The 24,993-nt window shown below is 37.3% G+C and overlaps 1 protein-coding gene across 6 annotated transcripts in view; it reads left to right on the top strand.

Moving 5' to 3' along the window:
• Window positions 1-24,993, top strand: part of LOC126810114 (transmembrane protein 94) — a 51,850-nt gene that overhangs the window by 23,921 nt on the left and 2,936 nt on the right. For 2 of the 6 annotated variants that reach the window (XM_056098817.1, XM_056098820.1), the window contains 16 exons: window positions 6,697-6,818; window positions 7,623-7,716; window positions 8,833-8,941; window positions 9,488-9,590; window positions 10,333-10,500; window positions 11,510-11,693; window positions 14,131-14,214; window positions 15,663-16,154; window positions 18,056-18,155; window positions 18,683-18,791; window positions 19,036-19,210; window positions 20,310-20,555; window positions 21,808-21,947; window positions 22,389-22,489; window positions 23,062-23,155; window positions 24,434-24,601. In XM_056098817.1, coding sequence (XP_055954792.1) covers window positions 6,697-6,818; window positions 7,623-7,716; window positions 8,833-8,941; window positions 9,488-9,590; window positions 10,333-10,500; window positions 11,510-11,693; window positions 14,131-14,214; window positions 15,663-16,154; window positions 18,056-18,155; window positions 18,683-18,791; window positions 19,036-19,210; window positions 20,310-20,555; window positions 21,808-21,947; window positions 22,389-22,489; window positions 23,062-23,155; window positions 24,434-24,601 — 2,489 coding nt within the window. Of the gene's footprint in view, window positions 1-6,696; window positions 6,819-7,622; window positions 7,717-8,832; window positions 8,942-9,487; window positions 9,591-10,332; window positions 10,501-11,509; window positions 11,694-11,743; window positions 11,769-12,000; window positions 12,016-14,130; window positions 14,215-15,662; window positions 16,155-18,055; window positions 18,156-18,682; window positions 18,792-19,035; window positions 19,211-20,309; window positions 20,556-21,807; window positions 21,948-22,388; window positions 22,490-23,061; window positions 23,156-23,971; window positions 24,209-24,390; window positions 24,602-24,993 lie in introns of those variants that run through there. The other 4 variants (XM_056098819.1, XM_056098818.1, XM_056098821.1 and 1 more) reach the window with 4 other exon arrangements.

Below are 24,993 nucleotides of genomic sequence, written 5' to 3'. Positions count from 1 at the left end.
CTGTATCATAAAGTCTGTCATTGAGTCGACTGGCGTGGCTTCGAATCCCTGGTTGTACGTGACAAGGAGTAGGGTCGCCTGTCCAACCTCGTGGGTTTTCTCCGGGTCCTCCGGTTTCCTCCCACTGCTAAAGACCCTTACATGCAAACGAATTATTGAAATAAAATTGAACCATGTGTTAGTCCTGAAATGACCTAGTTTGTGTTGAGTGGACATTAAACACCATTTCTCTCTCTCCCTCTTTACATTTATTGGCTATTATACTCTCACATACAATCAACCAATTGTTTTCAAATTGATATATGGTGAGACGAAGAAGTCAATTTCATTTCAGCTCATCTAAGTAAATGAGAGATTGTTTATAGTTAGTTCGGTGTTGGGAGAAGTGTGGGGGGGGGGGAATGACCTGGTTTGTGTCAATGGACCTTAAGCTCCAATTCTCTCTCTGTCTGGTTTACAGTAAACTGTTAAAAACGAACAATAACAAATCTCTGTTCAGTGCTCATAGGTCAAGTTAGTACAGTGAGGTGGTTATTTCGATCCATTGGGTGCAATTCTCCTGGCTATTAGTGCAAATGTGTGATGAGTCGATCTCATTTTAGTTCAGTTAGGTTGACAAGATACGGGACATGGTGATAATTTTGTCTGTCGAGTCTATTTATATTATTTGGGGAGTGTGGCTGAATGGTTTAAAGAGGGTATGGCTCTATTCTTTAGTCTTTGTTTGTATTTTAAAGGAGAGCCGAAAAAAGCTCCCCTCAATCAACAAATTGAAAAAATCACTCCCCTCAAAAAACTCACCATATATAGCTCTGTTCCTTGGAACCGTAATCGGGCAGTATGTAAGAACTAAATCTGCCTATTGCAGGTCTTTCTTTAGGCCTTAAATGTTATCTAAATTATTAATAAGACTTTTATTAACATGACAAGACCATAATCAACTCTCGATGGCATCGGATGGCTCCAATTTTTAAGTAGATCCGAACGGTTGGACATTTAATGATTTAATTTAAAAATGGAGAAGCGGGGCTAACTCTCGAATGACAAGTATGGTGGTTACGATCAATGTGCACATCTTGTCAAAACTACAACCATTGCTAACTGCGCTCAAAATAAAGTAATTTGAATGAAATTTTCAATATATTTATTTTGCATTATCTGTTTTTGAATATTGTAGCAAGAATGGTCAGCTCTTTATCTCAATCTTACATAATGTATCTTTAATAGATGAAAATGAGTCTAATGTCCGATTGACACAAGCTAGGTCATTTCGGGACTAACATGGTTCAATTTTATTTCAATAATTCGCTTGTGTCAAGGGGTCTTTAGCAGTGGGAGGAAACCCGATGACCCAGGGAAAACCCACAAGGTTGGACAGGCGACCCTAACCCTTGTCACATACAACCGGGGAATCGAAACCACGCCAATTGACTCAATGACAGACCTTATGATACAGCCAGCATGCGCTAACCATTCGGCCATCTAAGGCCTGGGTCTAAAATGTATAAATAATGACATGTTTTATTTTTTATTATTTGGGGAGTTAATGGAGTAGCCGAATGATTTAATGAGGGTATAGGTCTGTTCTTTGGAACCGTAAAATAGGCGACAATGGGTGTAATGTAATATGAATGTATATAAAACAATTTATATTAAATTAAAAAAAAAAAAAAATATTGTAATTTCTAATTATTTATGTTTGGGGAAATATGTGAACTGTCCAAACTGCTTAGTTCATTCTACACGTTATTATTTTTTCGTCTGTGAATCAGCCATCACTACTTCTGCATTGTCTTGTAGGATATGTTTTTCTTTTTTCATGAAAAATGGCGCCCAAAACCAATCTGATTAAAACACAGATCTATATTTCGTTCCGTTTTTTTTATACTTTCGATGGGCTGTCTGATTAAAACACAGATCCTATTTCGTTTGGTTTTTTATAGTTCAAAATTTCGTTTTTACTTGTCTTTACTACATTTGGATCTGGAAGACTTGGTATTTAACTCGTGTTCTGCTTGCAATGAGGGGTCAGCCAATCAAATGGTCTGTCGAATCGAGCGTTTGACCTTTTTTGCGCGGAACTGTGGGTAGACATTACCAGCGATAGAAATCAAAACAAAAAAAGCATGACGGTCGCTAATTGGTTAATCGAATGACTGACATTATCGGGTCAAATGTCACTTGCTTGGTACCTGACGTCATAGAACGTGAACTCCCACTTTAACTTATTAGATCTACATGTAGTGTAGGCCATCGAAAGTATAAAAAACAAAATGAAATATAGATCTGTATTTTAATTAGATTGTGTTTACTCCATTTTAAAGACACACTATGTAAGATTTAGATAAAGAGCTATGTTTACTCCATTTAAAGACACACTATGTAAGATTTAGATAAAGAGCTATGTTTACTCCATTTAAAGACACACTATGTAAGATTTAGATAAAGAGCTATGTTTACTCCATTTAAAGACACACTATGTAAGATTTAGATAAAGAGCTATGTTTACTCCATTTAAAGACACACTATGTAAGATTTAGATAAAGAGCTATGTTTACTCCATTTAAAGACACACTATGTAAGATTTAGATAAAGAGCTATGTTTACTCCATTTTAAAGACACACTATGTAAGATTTAGATAAAGAGCTATGTTTACTCCATTTAAAGACACACTATGTAAGATTTAGATAAAGAGCTATGTTTACTCCATTTAAAGACACACTATGTAAGATTTAGATAAAGAGCTATGTTTACTCCATTTAAAGACACACTATGTAAGATTTAGATAAAGAGCTATGTTTACTCCATTTAAAGACACACTATGTAAGATTTAGATAAAGAGCTATGTTTACTCCATTTAAAGACACACTATGTAAGATTTAGATAAAGAGCTATGTTTACTCCATTTTAAAGACACACTATGTAAGATTTAGATAAAGAGCTATGTTTACTCCATTTAAAGACACACTATGTAAGATTTAGATAAAGAGCTATGTTTACTCCATTTAAAGACACACTATGTAAGATTTAGATAAAGAGCTATGTTTACTCCATTTAAAGACACACTATGTAAGATTTAGATAAAGAGCTATGTTTACTCCATTTAAAGACACACTATGTAAGATTTAGATAAAGAGCTATGTTTACTCCATTTTAAAGACACACTATGTAAGATTTAGATAAAGAGCTATGTTTACTCCATTTAAAGACACACTATGTAAGATTTAGATAAAGAGCTATGTTTACTCCATTTAAAGACACACTATGTAAGATTTAGATAAAGAGCTATGTTTACTCCATTTAAAGACACACTATGTAAGATTTAGATAAAGAGCTATGTTTACTCCATTTAAAGACACACTATGTAAGATTTAGATAAAGAGCTATGTTTACTCCATTTAAAGACACACTATGTAAGATTTAGATAAAGAGCTATGTTTACTCCATTTTAAAGACACACTATGTAAGATTTAGATAAAGAGCTATGTTTACTCCATTTAAAGACACACTATGTAAGATTTAGATAAAGAGCTATGTTTACTCCATTTAAAGACACACTATGTAAGATTTAGATAAAGAGCTATGTTTACTCCATTTAAAGACACACTATGTAAGATTTAGATAAAGAGCTATGTTTACTCCATTTTAAAGACACACTATGTAAGATTTAGATAAAGAGCTATGTTTACTCCATTTTAAAGACACACTATGTAAGATTTAGATAAAGAGCTATGTTTACTCCATTTAAAGACACACTATGTAAGATTTAGATAAAGAGCTATGATAGTTTGGAAATAGATAGTGCAAAATGAATATGCTCAAAATTACATTCAAATTACTTTATTCTGAGCCAAGTTATTAGTATTATCACTGTTTTATTTTATTGTTTCTTGATTAGCCATTGTCCTTATATTCATTATGTATTTAATGTTTTGTTGGTATTTGTATGATGCCTCTAATGGGGTGTTTAGATACAATAAAATATTAATAGGTTGTAGTCTGTAATATCTGAGGGGATCACGTGGCTAAGTGGGTAAGACGCTAGCTCGCTAGCCTGGAGGTCGGGTGTTCGATCCCTGCATTGGCCGAGAAAGTTCATCCTGATTTTCCGGCGTGGTTCTCCCTTGTCAGTGATGCAGGACGGAGGGGCTGACAAGGAAAGCTGTCTAGTCGTTCGGATCGGACGAAAAACTGAGGTCCCATGTACACATTGGCGTACACGTAAAAGATCCCTTGGCAGTTGGAATTCGATAGAAGAGTAGGCCGTAGCACCGCTGCCCGGGCAAAATTTCCCTCATAGCACACTGTATGGCGTATGCCTGTCTTCATTAGCCCAGGTTAGGAGCAGAACAGTAGGACGTTAAACTCCATTTCATTTCTGTAATATCTTAGTGATTAATTGACCTCTTTATACAAGTATGTGATGGAGAGATTGTAATTTTATATTTATAAATAAATGTATCTATAGTGGGAGAGTTCATCAAGTTGTTTCCGGGGTTACGTGTATATATAAGTTAGGTCAAATTGTGTCTGGCGTATATATATGTCATTGAATGTATTGGAATCCCCTGAGTACCACCATCGTTATGTAGGCTTCAGGATATCGGTTATATTGCCTTACTTCATTCATTCATAGACTAGTCCATTAACTAACAATAGTAGTAGACTCATCCATTGTGACCTATTATTAATTGATTATATTCTCCAGCTCAGTGAAACAATATAAATACTCTATAGTGCTTAAACAAATCTTCTATTGATAGAAAAATTAATCAGTTTTTGGTTTCCTATCAATATTTGATGATGTTAATTAAATGAAATCATGTTTGAAAAATTAAACAAAGAAATGAAAAAAAATGCAATGATTTAAAGATGCCCTCCCACATACAAACTGTGTGATTTGGTGATATATTTGATGATGTATTTAAAGATGCCCTCCCACATACAAACTGTGTGATTTGGTGATATATTTGATGATGTATTTAAAGATGCCCTCCCACATACAAACTGTGTGATTTGGTGATATATTTGATGATGTATTTAAAGATGCCCTCCCACGTACAAACTGTGTGATTTAAAGATGCCCTCCCACGTATCCAACCTTGTGGGTTAACTCCGGGTCCTCCGGTTTCCTCCCACTGCTAAAGACCCCTACGCGCAAGCGAATTATTGAAATAATTCTCTCTCTCTCTCCCCCTCCCACGTACAAAGTGTGTGATTTGGACTAAAAACATATTCAAATGGTAGAAATGTATTTTCAGCAGTCCTATTTGTCATGTAACTTGATTGATTGAGGGCCTATTTACAGATTGTATTTGTTGTTACTTGTGTGTGAAATAGCTTTATTAAACGTCTACTTCCACCAAGGTGATATCGCAGACAATCGCTGCTTGTTGTTCATTTACCATACATATCGAAGCCTAATTAAATTCTTAGATTATCTTCTGCCAACCTGTTTTTCTGCTTTTTAATCGCAGAGTCTATTATACATTTAAACCCCTCACTATTCCCATTTGATCAAGAAATAACACACGCTCTCTATAAGTCAAGCTGACAGATAATAAGCCGTCGGTTTGCCAGTTAGTGATACCCTAACATTTTTGCCCAATGCTTGCCCCATGGTTGTTTTTTAAGGAATCTAGTATCTTTTTATTAAGATTGGGTGTTTCTAATTTCCATATATACCAAATATGCCATACATTTTCGGAAATATCTTTTTATTGGAAATATTTCGTGGGATTGCATCTTTAAAGGATTCACAAAATTGTCTATAAATTGATCACAAAATTTGAATTGGATAACCAAAGTTATGGCCTTTGGATAAATCATTTAAATAAATTAAACCATATGTTAGTCCCGAAATGACATACAGTAGGTTGTGTTGAATAGATGTTACACTCTCTCTCAATTACTAAGCAAGTAATTAAACCATATGTTAGTCTCGAAATGACATACAGTAGGTTGTGTTGAATAGATGTTACGGTTACGCTCTCTCCCATTAATTGTTACAATCAAGTAATTGTTACTCTTTATTTACTAAACTAATAATTGTTATTCCATATATAATTTCAGTTTGTTACTTTTCAATTACTAACCAAGTACTTGTTATTCTAAAGACAAGTTTCAATGTGTTATTCAACATACAAGGGGGGTTGGAAGGCCGAATGGTTAGCATGTGCGGGCTGTATCATAAGCTCTGTCATTGAATCAACTGGCTTGGTTTTGAATCCCCGGTTGTACGTGACAAGGAGTAGGGTCGCCTGTCCAACCTTGTGGGTTTTCTCTGGGTTCTCCGGTTTCCTCCCCTTAAAATGAAATTGAACCATATATTAGTCCTGAAATGACCCCTACTTGCAAGCGAATTGAAATAAAATTGAACCATATATTAATCCCGAAATGACCTGATTTCTGCACTGTAGGTTATACCCCCCCCCCCCCCGCTCTCTCTCTCTCTCTCTCTCTCTCTCTCTCTCTCTCTCTCTCTCTCTCTCTCTCATTCTCTCTCTTGTTCTCTCTATCTCTTCTCTCATCTTCTCTCTCTCTCTCTCTCTCTCTCTCTCATTCTCTCTCTTGTTCTCTCTCTCATTAGCCCAGTCTTTGAAAAAAAGAAGGATGTTGTATTATTTAAATGTATTATGTTGCCTGTCTTGATGTTATATTATGTTGTATGTTGATTAGTGTTGTATATATTTCAGGGTTTGAATATATTATTAAACCTATGTAATGTTAATACAGTTGATTGGTATGCTAAATTCAGCGGACATGTGGCTTGTTCAGCTCTCAAGAAGAAAGAAACGGTGGCTGTTATCAACAGAAGGTAAAATGTTATTGGTATCGATCATAACGATAATACAGACTTCTGGGATTTTAAATTTAATAGTAAGTGCAGGAGGATCGCACTACACACAAAATAAAATCTACAAGACAAGACAGAATACATGGACATTGCAAGAAACAAACAAATATCAAATCAAGTGAATGGGGCTAGCCGTAAGCATCCACTGTGCTGTACAGTCCCGGGCCTGTAATGGTAGAGGCTTCAGGGGCTAAAATAGACCATTTCCAATGTAACTGAGATAAAATAGATATTTAAAAATCCCTGCTCAACAGACTTAAGTAGAAAGGAGAGGTGGTTTATTCATGTACATAATGTTTTGGGTTAAAAGACCCTTTATCAAATGTTTACTCTCTCCGCCAGCATTATCATTTGATCCAGCAGCCACACAGATCTACCGTCCTGTCCAGCCTCTGTTACTCTTTTAAAGGAGTGTTGCCTCTTCCCACCCCCGCCCACCCCTTGCTGACCTCGAGGTTGCGTGTTCGATATCTGCATTGACCAAGAAAGCTCATCAGGATTTTCCACCTTGCAAGTGTTGCAGGACAAAGGGCCTGGCAAGGGATAACATATAATGGTTTGGATGGGACGAAAAACTTTGATCCTGTAGACACAATGGTGTGAACGAAAAGGATCGGAATTCAGTATAAGAGTAGGCCGTAGTGCCGCTGTCCGGGCAAAATATCCCTCATAGCACATTATGCTGTATGCCTGTCTTCATTATCCCAGTAGGACCAGAACAGTAGGACATTAAACCCCATTTCATTTCTCTTGTTTTTATTGTAGATGCCTGTGTTATTTAGCAAGAGAAATGGGTTTTACATCAAATGTTGTTGAGGGATTTATTCATGATAAAGTTCTAGGAATGTACAGACAAGTTGTAAGTTATTTATTAAAATAATTATGTTTAGGGATCATCACAGAATTTCAACAATTACGTCCAAAAAAATAACCAGAGGAACTGGGTGGGTTAAGAGACACTGGATAGAAAATGATGATTTAAATGATAAATCATTAACGGATATATGTCAACATTTTCTTACATGTATGGGTAGATGGGTGAGTGGGTCGAGATCTATACATCGGACAGGATCATGGAGGGCATGACAAGGACAGCTGTCTAGTCCTTCGGATGATACGAAAAACCGAGGTCCCGTGTATACATTGACGTGCACGTAAAAGATCCATTGCCAGTTGGAATTCAATATAAGAGTAGCCCATAGTGCCGCAGTCCGGGCAAAATTTCCCTCATAGCAAACAGTATGGCATATGCCCGTCTTCATTAGCCCATTATAGGAGCAGAACAGTAGGACGTTAAACCTCATTTCATGTCATTTACACAAGGTTATTCTTGTTGACATTTTACGACCGTCCTTTAATTAATCTGGATAATACTCACTGAAGTGACAAAAAAATCATAAAGAATAGATTCAGCGTCTCGTGATTCGATATGTGAATCGTGAGCATGTGATTTGCGACACATCGATTCAACAATATATTGTGCCAGCACTAATTTAAAACACACTTTCATCTTCTTCTAGTCATGAGGGTGGGAGATTGGGAAGGGCCTCAGAAGTGGGGTGGGGTTGGATAGCCGAATGGTTAGCACGTGAGAGCTGTATCATACAGAATTTCATTGAGTCAACTGGCATGGTTTTGATTCCCCAGTTGTAAGTGACATAGAGTAGGGTCGCCTGTCCAATCTCGTGGGTTTACTCCAGGTTCTCTGGTTTCCTCCCACTGCTAAAGACCCCTAGTGCAAGCGAATTATTGAAATAAAATTAGACCACATGTTAGTCCCAAAATGACCTAGTTTGTGTTGAGTGGACGTTAAACCCCATCTCTCTCTCTCTCTCTCTCTCTCTCTCTCTCTCTCTCTCTCTCTCTCTTAAGAGGAGTTACCCAGGAAAGGGCCTAATAAGTGGAATAGCCAAGGCCCTTTTGTCCAGACACTGAGATTATTTCATTGCTTCATTGTTTTATTTTCAAACTCCAGCCAGCAGAAGAAACAGCTAAAGAGAAGCAACATCGAGCAGCATCCCATATCCAGCATCAGATACCCATGCCACATCTTGTCTCTGTTGTTGTTAAAGATAGAATATCAGGTAGAAATATAATAACCTATTTATAATATCAAATTAACATAGATATATTAACTTATTTATAATATCATATCAACATTTAGATCAATCTATATTTCGTTTTGTTTTTTTATACTTCCAATGGCTTACACTACATGAGTTTTACCCACAGTTCCGTGCAAAACAGACAGTTTCATTGGCTAATCCCTCACATCATCCAGAATACGTCAATGATAACAACTCTTCCAGACCCTATGTAGTAAAGACAAGTAAAACAAAATTTTGAACTATAAAAACAAAACGAAAAAGGAACTGTGTTTTAATCAGATGGTATTGAGTAAACTGGCGTGGTTTCGATTCCCCGATTGTACTTGACAAGGAGTAGGGTTGCCTGTCCAACCTCGTGGTCTTTCTCAGGGTCCTCGGGTTTCCTTCCACTGCTAAAGACCCCTATGTGCAAGCGAATTATTGAAATAAAATTGAACCATATGTTAGTCCAGAAAAGGACCTAGTTTGTGTCAAGTATTTATTTTTGTCTGGTTGAACATAAAGCAATTTATTTTGTTGTAGGTTTGAGTCAATTGATGACACAAGGAACAGCTGATATATTGTTAGATTGTTGTTCAGAATATTGGAATGGTCGAGATTTATGTCCAGTTACAGAAAATGACAGGTAAAATATATTTCATATTCCATAGTAAAGTTCTATCAAAAGTGTTCGTGCAGAAGCGAGGGCCAGGCATGGACACTGTCTAGTCCTTCAAATGGGATGGTAAACTTAGGTCCTGTGTAAATGTTGGTATGCACGTAAAAGATCCCTTGACAATTGGAATTCGATATAAGAGTGGGCTTTAGTGCTGCTGTTCAAGCAAAATTTCCCTCAGGGCACATTGTATGGCGTACCCCTGTCTTCATTAGCCCAGTTGGAGTAGAAAAGTAGGACGTTAAACACCCATTTCTCTCTCTAAAAATATATGGTATTAAGAAAGTAGGATGTTAAACCAATCTGATTAAAATACACATCTATATTTCGTTTCATTCTTTCATACTTTCGATGGTCTGCACTACTTGAAGATCTGACCAGTTGTAGTGATAAGTCGTGTCAGGGGTCATACAAGCGTCTTTTGACCCTATGAAGTCAGACATTTGATTAACCAATCAGCATTGATGTTTCTAGTGTGTTGCCCACCGTTCCGTGAACCACACGGCAAAAGCTTGCCATAACAGACCGTTTCATTGGCTAATCCTTCACATCATCCAGAACATGTCAATGATAACAACTCTTCCAGATCCTAGTGTAGTCAAGACAAGTAAAACAAAATTTTGAACTATAAAAAAAACGAAACGAAATAGAATCCGTGTTTGAATCAGATTGGATGTTAAACCCGTTTATTATTTAATTATTGTAATATTAGGAAGAAGATATTAGACTTCTATCATCGTAATACTCAAGGTGCTTATTGTACGGCGTTTGCCTATCGACCGATATCTCAGAAAATAGCCTGTCATTTAGAAGAATTATATTTAGAATTACCAGAAACTTCCATGAAAGCAAATACATCTTTAAAATTCCGATCAACAGGGTATTTATTTAAGTTTTTATTATATATTCTTAGAAAAAGGGCCCTGTTTCAAGAAATTTTAATTAAGATAAAATCCAAATTTAAGGAATTTGATTGGATAATATTAGATTGATTTTAGAGCTTCGCCAATCAAAATTGAAGTATCTACTAAAATTTGGATTTTATCTTTAGTTAAAATTTCGTGAATCAGGCCCCAGGTGAGTAAGTGAGTAAGACATTGGCGTGCTAACCTGGAGGTCCCATGTTCGCTTCCGATGTTGGCCGAGAAAATTCATCAGGGTTCTGTGTACACATAGGCATACACGCAAAGCACCCTTGACAGTTGGGTACATTTAGAAACTCTTATGTTTTGCTTAGTCTCTGCCCAGGTGTGGGAGGGGCAGGGAAAGGAGGAGGGTGGCATTATTTGTCTTGCTCTGGCACATACAAATTCTCTCAGCGGCCCTGAGTTTTGTTTATTTCTGATCAGATCGTGGGCTCTGTGACACGAATACCAGCCCAAAAGAAACATTTAATATATATGGGCCTCCTGGGCTTCATGAGTACCGTTGCACCACCACCCCGTCTCCCTGGACCTGTACAGAAGAGGTGGGGTTCGGTGGACGAATGGTTAATACGTTCGAGCTGTATCATATGGTTTAACGTGTGTGCGTTTGATCATGAGGCCTGTCATTGAGTCAACTGGCGTGGTTTCGAATCCCCGCTTGTACGTGACAAGGAATAGGGTCACCTGTCCAACCTTGTGGGTTTTCTCCGGCTCCTCTGGTTTCCTCCCACTGTTTAAGACCCCTACTAGCATGCGAATTAATAGAATAACATTAAACCATATGTTAGTCCCGATATGACCTAGTTTGTGTCGAGTGGGTGTTAAACCCCATTTCTCTCTCTCTCCCCTTCTCCCCTTTCTCTCTCCCTCTCCCCTCCCTCTCTCTCCCTCTCTCTCTCTCTCTCTCTCTCTCTCTCTCTCTCTCTCTGTACAGTAAACTTGTTATTTGTTTATTTCATACAGTATATCTGAGTGTGATTCCGGTACTGAAACAGATTGTGTATTTAGTGGTAATAGATCATTTAGTGTTGATTCGTTGATGGAAAGTGAGAGTATTATATCAGTTAATACAGCTACTGATTGTTACGACACCCAACAGAATCAAATCTTTATTGGTATGATTACACTACAGTATCAGGCTAGACAGGTAATACTCGTTACAGGTATATACACAGTATCAGGTTAGACAGGTATGATTACACTACAGTATCAGGCTAGACAGGTAATACTCGTTACATGTATACCTACAGTATCAGGTTAGACAGGTAATACTCGTTACAGGTATACCTACAGTATCAGGCTAGACAGGTAATACTCATTACTCGTATATAAACAGTATCAGGTTAGACAGGTATGATTACATTACAGTATCAGGCTAGACAGGTAATACTCATTACTCGTATATACACAGTATCAGGTTAGACAGGTAATACACATTACAGGTATACCTACAGTATCAGGCTAGACAGGTAATACCCTTTACTCGTATACATAAATGGGGGTTGCAGTCATTGTTTTTAAAGGTGAGCGATCGCTTCCGAGCGCCTGACGCTCACCTGAATGTCGATTGAGGCGAGTTTTTTTTCTCCCTTCCTTTAAAATTTAAAATCGTTCTCCTTTACATAGTCATTGGGGGTTTATTATCATTTATCAAACCAGGAATGACCCCCTAACATGCAGTTATTGATCTTAGAACCATTTTCCATGCACATAACTAAACACTCTCCTTAATATCAGATCATTCTCCTTAATTTCTAAATCACTCTCCTTATCAAAACTGGAAGAGCTTTTTAGGGGAGCGATTTTTTCAATTCGTTGATTGAGGGAGAGTTTTTTCGGCTCTCCTCTAAAATATAAAAAACAACTACTGGGGTTGGATGGTTAGTGTATCATAATGTCTGTCATTGAGTCAACTGGCGTGGTTTCTATTCCCCGGTTGTACGTGACAAGAAGTAGGGTCGCCTGTCCAACCTCGTGGGATTTCTCTGGGACCTCCAGTTTCCTCCCACTGCTAAAGACCTCTACACGCAAGCAAATTATTGAAATAAAATTGAACCATATGTTTATCCCAAAATGACCTAGTTTGTGTCAAGTGAATGTTAAACCCCATTTCTGTCTCTCTATGTTATCCACATATAGACTAAAGTTATCATTTTATTGGATTTAAAATTCATAATTAAGTAAGAAGGCTGTTGATTTTCAACAGATTCCTATAATGACTGTCAGAGGTATGAAGACCCTTAATGAGTTTGAGATGTAATAAATTAACACAGTGCCCTATTTACCTATAGGCTTGGCAAACTGAAGTCTAGAACCTTGTTGTCAAGGTGTGGTCTTATACATCATTATACTCGATTTTGATCCATTGTGTTTAAAACACACTTTACGCTTTCTCTAGTCGTGAGGGTGGGGGATTGGGAGGGGTGTTATAGGTGGAGTGAGAATGGGGGATTGGGAGGGGTGTTATAGGTGGAGTGAGGGTGGGGGATTGGGAGGGGTGTTATAGGTGGAGTGAGGGTGGCTGATTGGGAGGGGTGTTATAGGTGGAGTGAGAGTGGGGGATTGGGAGGGTGTTATAAGTGGAGTGAGGGTAGGTGATTGGGAGGGGTGTTATAGGTGGAGTGAGGGTGGGTGATTGGGAGGGGTGTTATAAGTGGAGTGAGGGTGGGTGATTGGGAGGGGTCTTATAGGTGGAGTGAGGGTGGGGGATTGGGAGGGGTGTTATTGGTGGAGTGAGAGTGGGGGATTGGGAGGGGTGTTATAGGTGGAGTGAGGGTGGAGGATTGGGAGGGGTGTTATAAGTGGAGGGAGGGTGGGGGATTGGGAGGGGTGTTATAGGTGGATTGAGGGTGGGGGATTGGGAGGGGTCTTGTAAGTGGAGTGAGGGTGGGGGATTGGGAGGGGTGTTATAGGTGGAGTGAGAGTGGGGGATTGGGAGGGGTGTTATAGGTGGAGTGAGAGTGGGTGATTGGGAGGGGTCTTGTAAGTGGAGTGAGGGTGGGGGATTGGAAGGTGTCTTATAAGTGGAGTGAGTGTGGGGGATTGGGAGGGGTGTTATAGGTGGAGTGAGGGTGGGGGATTGGGAGGGGTGTTATAGGTGGAGTGAGGGTGGGTGATTGGGAGGTGTCTTATAAGTGGAGTGAGTGTGGGGGATTGGGAGGGGTGTTATAGGTGGAGTGGGTGTGGTGGATTGGGAGGGGTGTTATAGGTGGAGTGAGGGTGGGTGATTGGGAGGGGTCTTATAAGTGGAGTGAGGGTGTGTGATTGGAAGGTGTCTTAGGAGTGAGTGTGGGGGATTGGGAGGGGTGTTATAGGTGGAGTGAGAGTGGGGGATTGGGAGAGATCTTGTAAGTGGAGTGAGGGTGTGTGATTGGGAGGTGTCTTATAAGTGGAGAGAGGGTGTGTGATTGGGAGGTGTCTTATAAGTGGAGTGAGGGTGGGGGATTGGGAGGTTTCTTATAAGTGGAATAGACTCGGGCCTCGCTTTATCTAAATGGTATACCATTTTCTCATAAGCGGAATAGCCTCCCTTCATGTATACCATTTGCTCATATATAATACAACATGTTTAAATTTGTTTTCAGGATTTTGTTCAGTTGATTGATAAGTTGGAATCAGCTTGTATCAGATTTGTTCACTTTTCTAAAGAGAATGAATTGAGAAGCCGGGTAAGTAATTAATCTGAAAGAAAATATTTTTGTTAAAAATATTTCTAACTCTGTCACTGAACTATCTGACTCCATCACTGAGCTATCTAACTCTTGTCACTGAGCTATCTAACTCTGTCACTGAGCTATCAAACTGTCACTGTGCTATCTATTTCTGTCAGTGATTTCTTTATTACTATAGTTGACATTGTGCCAGGTTTAGGTTTAAGGACATACAATATCAAAACAGTAGAATTCCAAATTCAGGTACCTGACACGGGCAAAGACATTACAAAACAGTGCATGTAGATGTATTTTTATTTTAAAAAGCATGAAAATTAAAAACTAAATTTTGTGTAAAAAAAAAGAAACCATATTGTTTAATGTTCATGATACATGTGTTTTAACAGGCAGTCAACAAAATTAAGATGCATTTCTTGCGTTTAAGTCCATTAAATTAGATCTTTGAGGCAAATGGATTTAGAAACTAATTTACTGAGTTGTGTATATTAGCACTAATTAGCCCGAAACACAGGCCTGGAAATAACGGTTTTAGATATACCTGACAAAATTTCAGGCACTAATGAACTGTTACCTGACATTTTCAACTTAGTGCCGGACATGTATTAATAATATCAATAATAAACACAAACCAATGCTGGACAAAATGGCAGGCACCAGAAGTTTTGTGCCTGACAAAGCCTGAATCTGTGACAGGTGCCTTATTTCCAGGCTTGCCGAAGCCACCTTAACTAGACCGCCCCCCAAACCATCTTGTCCCGCACAAACTAGTAAATGATCGAATATCAAATCACTATCTCTGGAGATAGTCTGAGGAACGGCCGTTTTGGACAGGGATGAACCGATATTAATATATCTCTAATTTTCTTCAAGGAACTGGGGTAGTCTGTATTTACATGTACCAAGTTCTAGGGTTAAAGTAGCTAAGTCTCTAAATCAATATCATCCAAAGTCTTCCACATTAAAAACACAAATTATTAGTCAATTTAAATCGATATCGATGTTTTGATATTACCGAGAAAAGATGGGCTTAAGATATCCAATATTTAAGACAAAATAAACATTTTACCATTGGTACACGAATCGTGTACCATAATACGTTTCATCGCCATTTGTAACAAGGGACACGAAGAACGAAGCTAGACATATATTCCACAAGTGATTTGAACGGTGAAGTCATATACTTATCTGGAGAGCATGCACAATAAATACTATCGGTGCAGACTGCAACAACCAGACACTACACTGAGACTTCTGGCGTATTTCGCCGAACATAACTGACCTGAAATTAGAGTAAAAATGGAAATGATTGAATGTAAATCAGTTTATATACATTTATATTACATTATTATATGCGTTGTGACCCATTTGTGTCAATTTCTAGGTGCCAAATATTAGCGATTTAGCTCCTTTAATGTATGCTTATATCCCGCTGTAATTATTTTCAGGTGTTTTCAGAGAAGATGGGATTAGAAGCTGGTTGGAACTGTCATATTTCCCTTCTGTCTAATTCTAGCGAGAAACTAGACAGCAATACATCAGGTTCGGATTACCATACCGATACACCACAAAAACCATCACGTCGCACTAGTCAACATTCCGTAGATGGTAGTCACATGAGAACCAGCGATACCAAATCGCCCAACGCACAAGATTTAAATCTCTTTCCTAACGCTCGAAGTTACAGTGCTCCTAGTTTGATTAATATTGACTCGTCTCAGGTTAAATTTCTCGATCAACCATCTGATATCGTGAGTAAATCACCATCAGGAACAATAGCTTCGGAATCACATGAAAAAGATGTTTTATTATATGATCGTGAAGATTGGCAGTCGAGTGATGAAGAAGATGGAAACGAATATCAATCGGACTCTAGATATACCTCGAGTTATGTTACAGAAAATACGGAGGATAGTTTAACAGGTGCTCTGGATAATAGGGTAAGTTTAACAGGTGCCCTAGATAATAGGGTAAGTTTAATAGTCAGTTTAACAGGTGCCCTAGATAATAGGGTAAGTTTAATAGTCAGTTTAACAGGTGCCCTAGATAATAGGGTAAGATTAATAGATAGTTGAACAGGTGCCCTAGATAATAGTGTAAGTTTAATAGACTAATAAATTACTGAACAGTTGAAGAATCCAGGGGAAGAATGATCCAAGCCACATTTTTGTCTTTTCGCATAAAAGGCAAAACAGACTTTTGGACGAGAATGCTTGACGTGAACAGAACAACGATGTGGATTTAATTACAACTTCAAAATGATGTTAAATATGAATCGTAATTACCAGTAAAACAACTGACTTCCACTTTTCAGCCAAATTAAGGTCAAATAAAGGGTATGATGGACGTATTTGTCCGGGAGGCCATTTCAGAAGGCCCTTGGTTCAATGTGACTCTGATCATTTTTACCTGAAATTGATTGTTCCACAGAAAGCTTATGCAATTTGCTACCAGATGGTGCTATTAACTGGGGTTCGTTGAAAAAGTGACTAAGATCGTTCTTCCCCGGGGCAGTAGGATGTTAAACCCCATTTCATTTCATTTCATTTCTTCCCCGGGGAGGGGGGTCGGATGTCTGAATGGTTAGCGTGCGCGCGCTGTATCATAAAGTCTGTCATTGAGTCGACTGGCGTGGTTTCGCATCCCCAGTTGTACGTTGCAAGGAGTAGGGTCGCCTGTCCAACCTCGTGGGTTTTTTCCGGGTCCTCCGGTTTCCTCCCACTGCTAAAGACCCCTACGCGCAAGCGAATTATGTAAATAAAATTAAACCATATGTTAGTCCCGAAATAACCTAGTTTGTGTCGAGTGGACGTTAAACCCCATTTCTCTCTCTCTCTCTCTCTTCCCCGGGTCTCTTCAGTTGTAAGCCCAACACTCATTACAATGTATTAGAAGGTTCATTATAAACTCTGTGACAGTAGAGGTGTTGGATGGCCAAGTGGTTAGTGCCTGCGCGTTGAATCATAAGGTCTGTCATTGAGTCAACTGGCGTGGTTTTGATTTCTCGGTTATATGTGACAAGAGGAGTAGGTCCTCCGATTTCTTACCACTGCTAAAGACCCTTATGCGCGAGCGAATTATTGACATAAAATTGAACCAACTAACTCTCTCCCTCATGAACCATATGTTAGTCCTGAAATGACCTAGTTTGTGCCAAGTGGACTTAAACCCCATTTCTCTCTCTCTCTCTCTCTCTCTCTCTCTCTCTCTCTCTCTCTCTCTCTCTCTCTCTCTCTCTCCCCCCTCCCTCATGAATTACTTAAATAGTACTGATAAATATTAATAGCCTCCATTGCAGTTGATGAATGGGAGGTAACTCTGTTCTGTTACTAAAATTAATTAGGTCACAGATCACTAATGATTTCCCCATTGACTTTAATATTAATTCTTGTCTCTTAGACCGGCTCTAACTTTTCCCAAAATTTTCGTTGGGTAGAACGCTTTCTACCACAGATGGAGCAACGTGTGGCAACTTCTTACTCAAAAAGTAGGTAACGAGGTTCTCCATGGAAAACTTGAGATACACAAACTGGAATTAAAGACCAAAACATGCAATTTTCTGCCCTGCATTTCAACCTGACCAAGCTCTCAACTCTTGTATCCTTTCGCTTCAAAATCATGAATATTCACCAAAACCTAGAAGAAAATGTATTTTCAAACCCTTTTCTTCGATTCTACACCAAAAAGTCAACAAAATCGCCATGCAAAAGGGGGAAAAAGGGGAAGGGAGAGAAAGACTAAAAATAACTTTGGCACTTCATTTGTTGGTGATGGCGTAGGAATATTTAATGAGCTGTGTCCAATTTGATTTGAGAAAAGTATGTTTAAATTTTTTTTTCAGGCGAAATTACCAAGAGGTATCGAGAATATTCGACCACATTTAAAGAATATAGATAATGTTCCTTTATTAGTTAATTTATTTACTGATTGTACAGTAGAAAGTAAGTATTGTACTTAATTATAAATTATATCCTAGCTGTTAAATGACCACACTATATTAAAGATACATTATGTAAGATTTAGATAAAGAACTAGCCATTCTTGCTATAATAGTTCGAAAATAGATAATGTAAAATGAATAATTTGAAAATTTCATTCAAATTACTCTATTGCGAGCAAAGATATTATCCTTGGAAGGTTTGACAAAACGTGTGCAATAATTTCAGCCACCGTATTGGTTGTTCGAAGCTAAGTCTCACTCCTCTATTTTTAGCTTAAATCAAAATATGGCTGAACTGTTCTAATCTATTTTATATCGGAGAAATCCAATGACATCGAGAGTTGATTAAGGTATTTTCATGTTAATAAATGTCTAATTAATAGTTTATATAACATTTAAGGCCTAAAGAAAGACCTGCAATAGGCAGATTTAGCTCTTGAATAATGTATGTTTAAATAAGGATTAACCTTTGAGAAATTTGATATTTTAGAGAAAATGTAAACAGGTTTGTGTATTTGATGTTTGTAGCAACTAAAGAAATGGTGAAGATTATGCAGGAGAACGGAGAAATTGTGTTATGTGTTGGTAGTGCTCTCAATATGCACAATACACCATTATTTCTACAGGCTGATTGCTGGTAATATTATACAAAGATCCTATTTCATTTCGTTTTTTATAGTTCAAAATTACGTTTTACTTGTCTTCACATTATCAAAATTAATCAGTCAGCTTTAAACTGGACACAAGTACAAATTAGAAGATTTTGGGTGATTTTAAATGATTTTTAGGAATTTTTAAACAAAGATTTGATATTAAATGAAGGTGAAAGAAATTAATGCTAAATACACAAGATTAAATGATACCTGTTTTATGTTTTATAGTTTAGCTGTGGAACCAATACATCCGACATCGTGTACACAGCAACCTATACCATGTGATCTGTGGTCTGATGACGAACCAACACCAACACAAGTAGCATGTGCTTTAATCACCATACCATGTCCTCTGGCGTTTAAAAGTAATGAAAATTTTAGTTTGATACATCTTATAGCCGAGGTAAGATATATAATCGCAATATTAATTTAACCATAGTTTGTCTAGTCATTCGGATGGGATGAAAAACTAAGGTCTCATGTATTTATAGGATAGTTATTTCCAATAAAAGTATGGATTTCCAATAAAAGTATGGCAAATGTACACATTGTATTTGTAGGGTAGTTATTTTCAATAAAGGGGGGTTGGATGGCCGATTTGTTAGCATGTACGCGCTGTATCATGAGGTCTGTCATTGAGTCAACTGGCGTGGTTTCGATTTCCCTCTTTGTACATGACAAGGATTAGGGTCGCCTGTCCAACCTTGTGGGTTTTTTCCGGGTCCTCCGGTTGCCTCCCACTGCTAAAAACCCCTTCACGCAAGCAAATTATTGAAATAAATTTGAACCATGTGTTAGTCCTGAAATGGCCTAGTTTGGGCTGAGTGAACATTAAGGTCTCTCTCTCTCTCTCTCTCTCTCTCTCTCTCTCTCTCTCTCTCTCTCAATACAAGTATGGAGTAGAGAAACTCGATCTTGCCTGAAAAATACTGGATTCCCTGGGAAAAAAACCCATGAGGACTGGCACCTGTACGTGTCTGCTTGAATAATGTAGTGAGCGCCTGGTTTTATTGATCAAATGGCTAGCAATTGTTAACATAGTGACATACTTAAACCTACTGTAGATCTTGTGTTTAAAGTGTCTGGATAAATAGTTGGAAGAGGATAAAAATGTACAGGCTAAAGATGGACCCTCCTCTCAATAAAATCATGTGACGTACAGGGCTTCTTAAAATAGTCCCTTGATATTGATGCAGGACGGAGGGCCTGACAAGGAGAGTTGTCTAGTCGTTCAGATGGGACGATAAACCAAGGTCCCGTGTACACATTGGCGTGCACGTAAAAGATCCCTTTACAGTTGGAATTTGATATAAGAGTAGGTTGAGTGCCGCTGTCCGGGCAAAAATTTCCCTCATAGCACACTGTATGGCGTATACCCGTCTTCATTAGCCCAATTTCGGAGCAGAACAGTAGGACGTTAAACCCCATTTCATTTCATTTCATTTCTAAAAATAGTCCGATTTTGAAAGGGATTTGATGTTTGCATTGAATATATATTTCAGGCACGTCATCATATATTTGGTATGAGGAATTGTTTTTATCTGATGTTATGTTATCATTTATCGTTAACATTATGTCAGGTAGTCGCTAGTATATTTTTATTACCACCAATATTATCAGCTCGACATCTCATGTGGTTGTTACTGGTCGTAACCCCGTTATTAGGTTTTACTATGATGGGTAACCCTGTTGACCCCAGGATAATGAACCTAGCTACCAGGAAAAATATCAATCATATTAATTTAAATGTACGTATATTTTAATATTTATTACCCATGATAGTCGGGAAACGGTCAAAACCCATTCCGGTCAGAAACCCCTAGAGGGTTTTAAGTCTTTGACCTAGATCAGAACCCCCCTAGGTCAGAACCCACTCTGGTCAAAATCCCCCCATTTTTATATTATATAATATTAATCATTTCAAAATTATGTTTTTGTGGTTTGTTTTGACCGCAGGGGGTTTCGACCGAAGGGGGTTTTGACACGGACCCACGATAGTCGCAAGCCACTGATTACGATATGAAAAAAAATATTAAAAGAGCTAATTCGCTAATATTTGTGACCTAGAAATTGAAACAAATGGGTTGCAATGCATATAATAATGTAATATGAATGTATAGAAACTGATTTACATTCAATCGTTTCTGTTTTTACTCTAATTTATAATCAGTTTATGTTCAGTGAAATATGCTAGAAGTCTCAATCGAATGGCAATCTCTAGTATCTGGTTATTCCAGTCTACACCGATAGTATTTATTGGGCATGCTCTCCAGATAAGAAAATTCATCACCGTTTGACATGACTTGTGGAATATGTCTAGCCTTGTTCTTCGAGTCCCTTGTTACAAATGGTGCTGAAATGCATTAAAATGGTAAAATGTTTATTTTGTCTTAATTATTGGATATCAGAAGCCCATCTTTTCTCGGTAAGATCACAACATTAATGTTGATTTAAATTGACAAATAATTCGTGTTTTTAATGTCGAAGATGATATTGAGTTAGAGACTTAGCTACTTTAAAAAAGGCTAAAAAAATCTTTTTAATGATATAACACGAAAAGTAAAAGTTGACAAAAAAAGCAAACTAATTTTTCAATATTTTCAGGCTGTTTTGGCAATTTTGTTCCTATATTTTTATTGTAAACAATGGCTTGCAACTTATTATCATATTTACTTTAAACAATTTCCATCATGTTTCCCTTGTCAGTGGTACAGGATGAAGGGCCTAACAAGGACAGCTGGCTACCTGTTCGGATGGGACAAAAAAAAATGAGGTCCCGTGTACTCATTGGCATGCATGTAAAAGATCCCTTGACAGTTGGAATTCGAAATAAGAGTAGGCCACTGCCCAGGCAAAAATTCTCCTCATAGCACACTGCATGGCGTATGCCCATCTTCATTAGCCCAGTCGGAGCAGAACAGTAGGACATTAAACCCCACTTCCTTTCACGTTTGTATTTTGTTTATATAAAAACGTTTTGTATTTTATTTATATTTTCAGATGGTATTACAGTTTTTATTACAATTTACTTTGAGATTTGTACCATCAATGATCATCAGTTTGTTATGTTTCACCATGATTTTAAACTCCTACTCAGAAAATATACTTGATATGTCATTCAATGTTTATAATTTTAAGAGGTAAGATCACAAAACATTCTCAGACTTAAGTTAAGAATTTATTCAACTTTCAATCACTGTTTATGAGAAATATCTTTGATCAAGAAACACAAAACATTGTATATAGTCCCTTATTGATGTATTTGATACATTAAAACAGTGATTTAAAGTTGAGTAAATTCTTAACTTAATCGTGAGAAAGCTTTGTAAACTCAGGGCCTGGGTGATAACAATGTAACAGATCCATCGAGAGTTGATTATGGTCTGGATAAATTAATTAATATCTAATTAATAATTTATAATACATTTAAGGCTTGAAAGAAAGACCTGCAATAGGCAGATTTACTTCTTGCATAATGTATGTTTAACTTAATCGTGAAAATGCTTTGTGAACTTGGGGCCTGAATGATAACAATGTAACAGATTCACCATGTGTAATTATATAATTTTGTTCTCTTCCAGTTTTGCCAGTAATAATACAATAAAAACCTGGTATGATAAATACTCCGGCGGTTTGGTCCTGGCACAAAATATCATGTTCTTTCTACAAGTCCTTTATTTTGGTAAGTATTGGTGTCCATTGCTCCGTCTTTATTAGCCCAGTCGGAGCAGAACAGTAGGATGTAAAACCCCATTTCATTTCATTCCAACCAACAAATGTATATATATAATCTAGTGAATGGCTCCAGGGGTTAACCATAATTATCTACGTAGCTGTAGTGATAGTAGACGTCACCCAAAGTGAAAAACAAACTAACAAGGGAAGAAACTCAAGAAAAAAAAACGGCATGGAATATTTCCCAAACGATCAACTTTGCGTAGAGATCGAGCCTTTTCTGTATCTGTGCCAAAATTATGACGTGCAACCAGAAACCATTATATCAAGCGAGACTGTAGATATTTTTAAAACCAGTTTAAAAACTCATTTATACAACCAAGCTTATCAGTAATTAAATATATATTTTGATTTGACATATGTTGAGCAATGTGAAATTTTGATTGTAAAGCGCCTAGAGCATCTTCGGACGATTAGGTGCTATATAAATGTCTTATTATTAAAATTATTATTAATATCACCTGGTGTACGAGTTGGATGAAAATTTTAAAAATGACATATTTTTATATATTTTTTCAGCTTGTATCTCAATGTCTTTTGTACATTGGACAGATCATCTGTGGAAGAAACCACCATTTACCAATAAATTATGGCTAGTTATTACTCCAAGTCTGTAAGTAATAAAAATTAAATTTCACATAGTTTCTACACACTCACTTTACTATTATTTTTCTTTTCTTCATACTCATATGCAAAAAAGATGTGATTACAAATGTAATGTGTTGGGATTATGATTATTTATATATATATTGGAGATGGCGATGTTCGATTATTATTATTTGTTTATGTAAATGTATATATTGGAGATGGTGTTCTAAGTTGTAAAATATATTTAAATCAAGTAATAATCTGTAGTCTAAGCTCAAAATTACAGTACAAGGTTCTCCTCAAAGCCCCATTGAATTTCCCTGTTCTCCGTCCATCTATTGGAAAATGTGGGCGCATCATCTTGCATGGCAACCGTTTGTTGATTGTTTTTATCGATACATTAGGACAAGCCACTGTGACTTGGTGTATGGTGCTGACTCGGTAACCTGGAGATCCCTAGTTTTACTTTGTTAACTGAAGGGGGTGTGGATGTCTGAATGGTTAGCGCGTCCGCATTGTTCATAAAGTCTGTCATTGAGTCAACTGGTGTTGTTTCGATTCCTCAGTTGTACGTGACAAGGAGTAGGGTCACCTGTCCAACCTCACAGGTTTTCTCTGGGTCCTCTGATTTCCTTCTACTGCTAAAGACTCCTACACGCAAGCTAATTATTGAAATAAAATTAAACCATGTATCTGTTCTGAAATAAATGGCCTAGTTTGGGCTGAGTGGACAGTAAACCCCATTTCTCTCTCTCCTTTGTTAATGATGCTTAGCGTGGAAAATTGTAAAACTGTAATGTTATATATTTTTCAGATTGTATGTTGTGTTGATATATTTCAGGTTATTATTACAAGTGGTTGTGTTGATATATTTCAGGTTATTATTACAAGTGATTGTATGTTGTGTTGATATATTTCAGGTTATTATTACAAGTGGTTGTGTTGATATATTTCAGGTTATTATTACAAGTGGTTGTATATTGTGTTGATGTATTTCAGGTTATTATTACAAGTGATTGTATATTATATTGTTGTATTTCAGGTTATTATTACAAGTGGTTGTTTGTTGTGTTGGTGTATTTCAGGTTATTATTACAAGTGGTTGTATGTTGTGTTGTTGATGTATTTCAGGTTATTATTACAAGTGATTGTATATTGTATTGTTGTATTTCAGGTTATTATTACAAGTGGTTGTTTGTTGTGTTGATGTATTTCAGGTTATTATTACAAGTGGTTGTATGTTGTGTTGATATATTTCAGGTTATTATTACAAGTGGTTGTATGTTGTGTTGATGTATTTCAGGTTATTATTACAAGTGGTTGTATGTTGTGTTGATGTATTGATACACAATCGTAATGTTAAACATCCTCTACCATTATCAGACGTTCATCCTGCCGTTTGGGTTGTTGGATTTATCTGGGTATTTGTTATTATTACCATCAATGAACTTGTTAAAAGACGAGAAATCAAGTAAGATCATTTATTTAATGTCTTTAACCGTTTGGCCACAACATGCTGGCTTACTAATGAGGCTGGGGGTTGGATGGCCGAATGTTTAGCACATGCATGCTGTATAGGCCTGTCATTGAGTCAACTGGCGTGGTTTTGAATCCCCAGTTGTACGTGACAAGGAGTAGGGTTGCCTGTCCAACCTTGTGGGTTTTTTCTGGGTCCTCCGGTTTCCTCCCACTGCTAAAGACCCCTACGTGCCAGCGAATTATTGAAATAAAAAATTAAACCATATGTTAGTCCCAAAATGACCTAGTTTGTGTCCAGAGGCTGTAAAACCCCATCTCTCTCTCTCTCTCTCTCTATCTCTCTCTCTCTCACTATCATCAATAAGAAACTATGATCAAAGATAT

Source organism: Patella vulgata, chromosome 2, assembly GCF_932274485.2.
Source record: "Patella vulgata chromosome 2, xgPatVulg1.2, whole genome shotgun sequence".
NCBI lineage: Eukaryota > Metazoa > Mollusca > Gastropoda > Patellidae > Patella > Patella vulgata.
Note: the sequence above shows the minus strand (reverse complement) of the source record. Positions and strands in the feature narration are given on the sequence as shown.